Source organism: Mya arenaria, chromosome 9 (assembly GCF_026914265.1).
Source record: "Mya arenaria isolate MELC-2E11 chromosome 9, ASM2691426v1".
Lineage (NCBI taxonomy): Eukaryota > Metazoa > Mollusca > Bivalvia > Myida > Myidae > Mya > Mya arenaria.
The window spans coordinates 7,035,235-7,045,452 of record NC_069130.1 but is presented as its reverse complement, the minus strand read 5'-3'; the positions used below and the strand labels follow the sequence as shown (position 1 = coordinate 7,045,452).

The window sequence follows — 10,218 nt, the reverse complement described above, 5'->3', positions numbered from 1 at the left end:
GGAGCATGTGTGTAAAGTTTCAATGCAATACATGATGTATTCGCTGAGGTATTGACTTAAAAGTGGTTACATGCAAAACCTTAACCAGAATTTCTATGTCGAATAAAAAAAGGGGTTATCTAACTTGGTTAATCAAGTAGGTTGGATGGTTGAGTACCATCGTATAGTCTCAATGCAATACCTCAAGTAGTTGCTGAGATATTATCCTCTGTGTGCTTGCACGCAAAACCTTAAATAGAATTTCTAAGTGGAATTATAAAGGGCATTTTTTTGCATTACCGTAAATGCAAACAAGAGTAATCTTACTTGGTTAATTCATTAGGTTGGATGGTTGAGTACCATTGTATCGAGTCTCAATGCAATACCTCAAGTAGTTGCTGAGATTTTAACCTATGTGTGCTTGCATGCAAAACCTTGACCAAGGAGTGACACCAACACCGACGCTTGGTTGAGTAGTATCGCTCTCCATATTCTTCTAATAGGAGGCTGGAATCATTGAAATGACTGGTTTACCATTTCTAAAGTCATTAAATTCCATCAAACAAGTCAAATGATCAACTGATTGATGCAAACGAATTTGTCAAGGAACATTCTTGCTTTGACAGAGTATGTTTTGAAACACCCCATATCTTTGTATTTGTGTTGGGATACCAACTTGCACAGGGTGAGGAGCATGTGAGTTTTAAATATGTGTCAGATAGCTAAAATGGTAGAATGCACGTACCAAACTTTTAACCAGAGGTACTAGGTGTAATCGCCTAGATGGCCGCAAACATGCTCCAGTTGGTGCCCTATGTGGGTCTGTGAAAGCAAAATTTGGTTATTTGTGTTATCCTTACATCGTCTGACATTTAGCTTGCAAAAATAAATGTCACAGCAGTATCTTGCACAGATCAGATGCAGCCTCAGATGGTAAGGCACCGTAATGCAATATGGGTTGGGTAACTAGCACATCTGATTTTTAATATCAAAAGCTTCAGGACAAAGGTAAAAAGGCTTCAGAAATATCAAACATTTATTGAAAATGATCAATTACACACAATGAGAAGCACTTGTATGCACATGTGTGGAATATTCAGTCAACAATGTAGCAGTGGTCAATATGATAACCTTTTTATAAACATTAAGTTCAAACAACACAGTAACACGTACTTAGTTGGTACTGTCTGATACACTTTTTTCAGAAAATTTTGTTGATTTGTTTTCGCAATGAAAGAAACATATATTATACAGTAGTTCAAGCTATATAGCTTTATCTTATCTCGATATCTTTTTTTGGACAAATATGAAGACATATTTGATGGAGAAATAACATTGTCATTTTGAATTAAACAATTTACAAAAGCACATCATAACTGTCTACAGACTATCCAGAACTATACTACGAGTCTTCGTAAAACTTGGGCAGCTGGTCCCCAGTAAGAACGTGTCGTTCAACGCCATCCTTTGTTATACACGCAAGTCTGATAACTCCGCCTGAACTGCCATCACGGTTAATGGCCAGCGAAATTGCTGCAAGATTAAGTGAGTTTTAAGCAATGTGAAGAGTAAAATTTTCCTGAATAAATGACAGACAAAATCTGACATGATATTAGAGTTTCTTTTCTTTATTAAGAATAGACAAATGAGTGCCACAGAGTGAACACAAACACTTGCCTATAGGTTTTTAGTCAACAAAGGGCTATAACTCTGGCAAAACGTGTACCAAGTTTTATTTCTTTGTTTATTTATGGCCAAGATTTTGCGCTTTTATGAGGCTGACAATGAAGATGCAGACAATAAGGCCATGAATGAAACCTCAACTTTTTTGTTCTGAGAGCTGTGCAAACCATCAATTTACCACTGAGCTAAGGGTTCTCATGACATTAACACACAATAACACCATTAAAACATTAGAAATAAGTGTATTTGCATAAACTATGCTGATACAGAATGTACTGTAAAAAAAAAAAACATTCAACACATTTTAAGTCAGTGAAATCATACATTATCACAACAATCAACACAACATGTACATGCAAAAGAAACTTACAGCACCAAGTTATCAACCGAACAATTTAAACATTTGGTACTTATCAAAACAAGAACATTCACCCACCATTGGCAATAAACTGTAGACACTCATCTTTGTTCATGCCTGGTTTATAGTTGGCGTCAACATAACCGTACAGGTACGTACTGCCAGACCCCCCAATGGCCACGGGCATACGCGTCCACATACCACCCAGGGGGATTGTGTACACCTGAAATCAGAGATTTTAATATATAATGATATAAAAGAACATTGAAAATAATGATACACTTTTCATCATAGACAACACTTTTAACAATAATGTAGCTTTTAAATCTTAAAGGGATTAGACACCAGATGGTCCCAAACTTGACTAATACAGTATTTCCACGAAAGAAGCCTAGTATTATCAATACTAGCTAGTATGAGGCCAATACTACACTATTTTACATGATTGAAATAATATTTTAACATTGTCTCAGATGAGTTTACCCATTAAAAAATAACACAGTAGTCTCCCTATCTATAGTGTGTATATTTATCATGTGAAGGTCCCGTGATTAGTACAGATACATATTTTAAAGTTAATTTGGATTTACGTGGTAGACCAACCCAGTAAATTTCACAATGGAAAAATAAGCAAAAAACTGCGAAACATACATGTGTCATAAGCGATGTGATACATCAGTCAGATAGATTCAATGCAAATTGTACACGATATCAATTTTAGGTAAGTTTTCGACAATTTTCTTTTTCCTTACAATGGTATCATTTGATACCTAGTCCCTTTAAATATGCATTAATGAAAAAAATCATTAATAGTCAAAATTAGGAAGCCAACAAGTCCTGCACAAGTAAATTACTTATGAACAAGTTCAAATTATGGATTTAATATAGCAGGGCTTGGTAATTGTTAATGCAATAGCTGAAATACTTTTGTAAAAATAATGCTAGTATAATTTTGATGATTGCTTTATAACATAATATAACAGAAGAATATCTTCAGGGTTTTCATTAAGAATTTGAAACAGGAAGTATGAACTTCCTTGACATCAATAATGGAAGATTTCCTCTGAAATATGGAAGTTTATGCCACTGGAACAGGACTTTCCACTATTGTCCAGCTAGATACTTAAAATGTTAAATATTCACAACTATAACATGCTAACTTCACAAAATTGTCTTTAAAGAATTATTTTTACTTCAAGACTTATTGAAAATGTGGCCAGAAAGTAACATAGACACCAAGTTTTGATATTCATAACTTCCAAGCCTTCACTTAAGGAAGTTTTCTCAAAAATAATGGAAATTTAAGTACTTCCAAAGACTCTTTATTGGAAATTTTGGCCCACATTTAGGGAGTAATATACTTCCAAACGTCCTTTAACGGAAGCCCTGATATATTGCCTCAGCACTTCAGTTCTCTAGAAGATAGTAAACATAAATCATTTTTTCCAACTCGTACCTGTCCACCATTGCGTTTATCCCAGCCTGCCACAAGGATTCCAGCTGACAAACCGTCCCTGTTGTTATAACATAGGTTCCTGAAGGTGGAGGCTGCTGTCCGGACCAATGGCTCCTCACCCATCTCCATCCTGTAATGTTGAAATTCATGGTAAGTAAAAATCAATGATTCATCCAGAGACATCTCATAATTTCCTCCATTATCAGAGGACCTATAATTCTTAAACATGTGAATCAGCAGAATATTTTAAAGGCTATTACTAAAACCTGGACTGCAGCTCAGTCTGACCACTGGACTGATGTTCTTAACTGTTGTAGGTATATCTCTTTTATTTTTTAATGTTCTTAAGTATCATTAAATATAATTTTGTACATGTGTATATATGTACTAGTCAGTAATATTCCAAGTCGAAATCATGACTCTCCAATAACAATATTGGGTATCACAATCTAAATTTAAATATGTATCTGCCGCCATGCGTTGTATATACCTTATTTGCCAAACATTATCGTATGAGAGAATAAACCCGGTTTGACTTGACTTGTGTAGAAAAGTACATTTTTTTTTACAATAAACCATTTTATAAATTATCTACCTAACAAATGCAGTACACCTGCTGTGCACAAAATGTGTCAACAAGTTAAACTTCAATAAAATGCTTTAAACTGGAATTTAACACATAATTTCATGTGTTTGTTGTGACATTTATAATGTATTGCAGTATATCAATACTTTACAATCTTCAAAACAATTGGATTAAGACTTAGTCACTATTGAATATATGACATGGAATAAAAACTTTAACCCCAAATTGTTTTCGATATAAGCTGCCTGCCCAAACACCCACCTGCCCGTTTTTCACCATTCTATTGCCCATAATATTTTATTTCAAAATCTGATTAAAAACAATAATAAAAGTGTACAGTTTGGTGGATACAGCCACCACAGTTTAAGTAGAGGCCTGTTTTCGAGGTATTTAGTGTTAACACAAAACTATGGATTGGACTGTTTTTTGCTGGGGTTGCATGGTTCTTATAAATGTAAGTACAAGAAATATATTCAAAGAGATTTAAAACCATCTTTATTCAATTTCTTTTACAAAAACAATACATATATTTTACTTTGCTTAATTATATTTCTATATCAATGCTTCAGTAGCATATATATGTAAACCTTCCAAATACATCTGAGGTTGTTTTCGATAAAAAAAAATGGCGGAAAAGCTCCGAATGGACTCGTTATTGCAAATATTCATTCCATTGTAATTTCCTTCTGGCAAGCATTGATGGTGAGCTTTGTTGAATTACATTTCTATCTCAATGTTTTACCTATTTTAAGCGGTACGTTTAAGTCAGCTGCAAGAAGATCGCATAGTAATTTCATTTAGCAGTTAAACTTAATGACTTAACTCTAGGGAATTTCAATTATGTTTGCAAAAATACACTTCACTGGCAATCAATTTAAACTTAGATCAATAAATACAACTCTAAAACACTGCATTTCATTAATGATATAATTCATAAGTTTACGAACTACTTCAACTGATGTACCGGCATACATCCGAGGTTGTTTTAAATCCAGACTGACTGTTCGTAATCACTGTTCAAGGCATTGTACCTATGTTAAAAACAGTTTGAGATAAGAAAAAACCTACTTATAGAAGTTAAGATGGTAGTTGACAATATCAGCAACTGCCTGAGTGTCAGCCGCAGACCCAGATCTGCAGCAGTAGATGTAATCTGTCACCTTCGTCAGCTTGTCTGTAACTCTGTTGGCTATGTAGGCCCTGTAAAAATAATATTGATTCCCATTTTTATAGACAAATCTTTATAATCTTTCTTACAATTCAAATTATTATTTGTATTTGTTAGTTCTTAAATCCACATAATAGCAAATTAAATACATTAAACCAAGTATCTTTCTTACAATTTGAGTAATTTAATTATTAATTTGTTAGTTCATAAATCTACAAACTAGCAAGCTGGTTAGATTTAAGTTCCCAGTATACCAAGAATATCATCACAGATAAATACATATATTTTACAATGTAGGCACAGCCACTGACAGAAGTATTTGTTTTCATTTCAAAAGATTTAAACTGACATTTTTGCACAGAGAATACATTTCTTATTTGTAACTTTGACATTACAATACAACTGGGGAAGTATTTTTTTCTATTCTTTAGTCTTTCTACTATTTCTTTTTATAGTTTTCTTTTTCTACCAGCAACCTCCCATCATGTAATAGTCAACTGTGTGTATGTCAATGTTACAGAGTGTTACTTAGACAAAAACTGTTTTTGCATAGGAGTCTGCCAGACTACCCAACTGACAAATGAAAGGAATTGAGTCAAAATGAAGCAGACCAGGATTTATAATAAATTCAATTTCAAAGCAAAATCTTAAGTATAAATATTTTGTTTCAAATCAATTCCTTTTAGCTTAAATGAAAAATTGGAAAGCTGACAAGAAAACTAATATTACCAAAATAGCATTCATTGTTAAAGTCTCCTTTGCGTGAACAAGGAGTTTTTTATATGGCAAATCCTTCAAATACAAATTGTTTTGATGCCATTTTTGGCCAGTTGTTTAAAACAGATTATGTCTATAAAAGATCCAAAAACCCTTAAATGTTATTTCAAACCTGTTCCTTGCACAAAAAGTAAATATACAACAACAAATTATGAGTTATATTTCCCTGACTATAAGGCGATCCGCTTATAAGACGACCCCCTAACTTTGCGCATGAAATCTGGTGTTTTTGTCTAGACTCGTTTATAAGACGGGGTCAATTTTTAAAGCAAATCCAGCACTTGAATTTCTCCATGTCTGTGGTAATGTTCAAGTTTAACAGTCAATTATCAACTAAATTCGTTCATTTGCTTGGAAGAAAGTCGCCGATTTAAAGTCAACTGTGAACTCTAATGTGGAGGTAGGTTAAGCAGTTAAGGATTTATTTAATTTGTTTCATACAGCCAAAGGTTCAATCATATCTGTAGTAAACTCAAATATATTGACCATGATTTGAAGGACGAGGATTATTTATTATTATTGTTCCGATCGTATGGTATGTTCTAGCCAGCCTAGACGCAATCTTGGAAGTAAATGGGGTTAGACGGTAAAGGCTGACCTATTTAAATACAAACCACTGCCATTCACCTTTGATGTTTACACAGCTGGTGCAGTGACATCACAAATTGTACCATATGATATGCAGCTGACAAACACGACACATTCCATTTCATGTGTTATTAAGTTAGATTTTGCAGATGTTTGTTTGGATTGCAGTTGATGGGACTTAAATTAGGAGAAATAAATAACCATTGATGATTGCGGATAAATTAATGCATATTAAAGGATTAATGAAATGTGTATTGAAGCATGCCAGTAAGTCTGCATGATATACGCATAGCCTAATCGTAAAGAAAAAGTAAGTTTTATTTCTCACATGGAAAAAATAACACAATGATTTTTTTTCAAAATATTTTAACCCTTTAGCACATAGACAAGTGGCCAGATTACACCTCCCAGTCAATAGCCATCTTACTGATAAGCAGTCCTTATCTGCATAGGTACTTTTCTGGATATTTGAAAATGAGAAAATGAATACAGCAGTATGACCTTAAAATCAATGTTACTCCAAATAATTGTGTCCAAATCTTTTTTATGTGAATTCATTTTTTATAGATAATTAAATTATCTAATAAATGGTGTCAATGATGAAATATTAAATTATTTTATTTCAGCTGTGAATGTATTTTCAAGATGGATTTGTAACATTTCTTTGAAATGTCATAATTGCATTAAATCAAAGGGTAATAAAATGCTGGGATCGATCTAATTTTTATTACCCCTATCATAAAAAAGACCCATCTGGATTAAAAAGCCGACAATTTATGTTGTTGTGTATTAATACACAGAAATATGTCAGGAATATCCGGTGTCATCCAGCTGAGAGATCCAGTCCAAGGTGTCTGTTTAACTTTATTACCCCCTCATAAAACTGTTTACAAAAAAAGAGAGCCAATAAATGATTTTCCGGTATGAATAAAAAGATCTAGATCAAACAAAACGCTTGCACATGACCTATTTTACAGCCAAAACTATGATGGACATTATATAAGCTTCACAGAAAATTTACCCATCATTTTCTCATTTACTAATTGTTTCTTTTGTTTGTAAACAAAATATTACCTTTAAGTAAATATAATCTCAATTGATTTTAATGGTAAACTGAACTGACGTAATATATTTAATGATTTACGCATCAATGAATTTGGGGGAAATTCCATACAGTACTTAGCTCGTGGTCTTATTACGTCACAATGGGATATCACACCTGCGATTGGGAGTATAAACACCTTCTCAATTTAGCAGACGATATTTTCAAGGGAAAATCAATACACAAAAGGTTAAACTTTAATTTTATAAACATCCGGGATATTGTTTACAAAAAGAAAGATGCAAAATTGAAATATTGAAATGACCCTATTGAAATATGCGGGCCATGCGTTTACATCCAGTAATGGATACGGTCGGCCAAATGCGTATACATCTGGTAATGAGCTATGTCGGCCTATCTCGTATACATGCGCTAAAGGGTTAATTATGAAGGCAGTAAAATGTGTCCCCTGTGATAAATGTGTTTGGACCGATAACAAGCGTTTGCCAATTAGAATACATTGAGTGTTCATCGTAGTGTAACAAAGCAGACGGTCGTCTTAATCTGATGGGTGTGATCTTGTCACTTTTATTGGGGTGTCATCAGCAGACAATAAATCAGTCGAATACCGTATGTTGAATATTACCGATTCTGACTCTATTCTTTCTGAATTTCTTATAGACTCACTTATAAGACGGGCCCCCTACTTTGAGGTTAAAAATCGGGACCCAATTTTCCCCGTCTTATAATCGAGGAAATACTGTAGATATTTCTTTTCATTCTTTACTCTAAAACATGACAGTAACTGTATGTACATGAAACAGACACTTTTTTAATATGCAGTAAATATTTGCAAAACTGTTCTCTTTTTTATATGGAGCTTTGTTTACTGAATTTAATTAAAGAGGAAAACCCTGTTTTTAGTAGATTTAATGCTCATTTTGTGCAAAATACTTTAGTAATTACAAATTACAAATTTAGTAGTGGCAAAATATGAATATCAGACCTACATACAAGTTTTTCAATGTATTTGAGATTACTCCACACTTTTGAAAAAAAATGTTTATCTCGAATTATAAATGAGTATTTCAAGTTTCTATTATTGTTTCGATTTTAATTGAGTAACAATAATGAACAATTTTCTTAAAGAAGTGTGATTGGAAACGATAACTGGTTACAGCTTAAGAATGAAAAATTAGTGAAACTGAGTGTTTAAAGTTGCTGTATAGCGTAAAGTTGACATTACAAAATAAACTAGAATTTCAAAACAAACTCATTAAACACTAACTTAAAACTAACAATGTCTATAACAACTATGTATGACATAAACAATGAATCTACCAACTATCTTTGATAATGATGGTGGGTTTAAATAATTTGTTAATAAGTTTGACTGAGTTGGTTATACCTTTTTCGACTCTTTTTCTTGACATGTTCGATTTTTAAAATAATTGCGTTTCTATGATTTTAATTGTGTATTTGCGAATGGGCAGCTTATCTGTAACTCTGAATATCATCTTTTATTATCTTAGTCAAGCATAAAATAGTTTTCTGAATACAATCTAACAATTTTCAATTCCCAGTTCTTTTGACAAACCTATTTGATGTTCAGGGAATAGAAGAATCCTGTTTTGAATGTCTCTTATTTCAGACTAAATATAAACGCTGTTTGTGTTTACAATAAAAGTCTGGGAAAATAATGCACACCCAGATGTAGTTCTTGAGTCGGCACCAATAACAACTCCTCCATCAAATTCTATGGCAGCAATTGTGGTCTGGAAAAAATAAATAAAAAGTTAAAATTAAGAAAAATATCTAACAAGTTTCAAGTGTTTATGGAGATTTAGTACCATGCTGTGACAACAGCAAATTAATTTGTCAAAAGTACAAGCAGACCATAGGCGACAAAAAAAACTTGACAAACAACAACAACAAAATACAACAGCAGCACTTATTGTTTAATTTGGTCACTTTAAAAACAACAACTCTTATCATTTCTATTATTTTTGTAACAATGGGTTTGTTTAATATTTCACCAAAAGTGCAAAACAATTGTAAGAGGGCTTTAACAGCAGCAATTTTGACTTTTTTTAAACACTTAACCGTCCATTATTCCGGACGACGAAAATGGATGAGCAAAATATATGTTTATGGAAGGAACTAACAAACAAGTGAGAAAACAATTGAAGATAATCAAAAGTATAATTACCCCAGTTGACAGCTCTGATGTTAGCCAGTCTGGTTTACTCATATCATTAGCAAAATCAGCTGAAATTGCCGGCAAATATGCGCTTGTCATCATGGACGCCATGTTATTATGGTTGAATTGATTGTGAAGAAGGAATGTTAAACCGGTTTAATTGGTTAATCAATAAGTTAAAAACGACCATATGGCACATCCCCTCATGTCTCATTTTGGGTCAGTCATAGAATAATGTTATGTTAACGTATACAATGAAAACGTAAATCGATATTTCGATAAACAATACGAATTTTGACAGCATTTTTGGTATCATTTCAATGGGTGTTAGTTATATCGGGTCAGGGAAAATACGGACCAGACATAACGGACCATATTTGG

At 33.0% G+C, this 10,218-nt stretch overlaps 1 protein-coding gene across 1 annotated transcript; it reads right to left on the bottom strand.

Moving 5' to 3' along the window:
- Positions 1-1,001: 1,001 nt before the first annotated feature.
- Positions 1,002-9,967, bottom strand: LOC128202929 (proteasome subunit beta type-6-like). Its single transcript, XM_052904110.1, has 6 exons — positions 9,847-9,967; positions 9,345-9,412; positions 5,131-5,262; positions 3,477-3,606; positions 2,099-2,243; positions 1,002-1,512 (listed from the first exon to the last, which is right to left on the bottom strand). Exons 1-6 carry the CDS (start codon positions 9,946-9,948, stop codon positions 1,382-1,384), a joined length of 708 nt encoding a protein of 235 aa, XP_052760070.1. The 5' UTR covers positions 9,949-9,967; the 3' UTR covers positions 1,002-1,381.
- Positions 9,968-10,218: the final 251 nt, after the last annotated feature.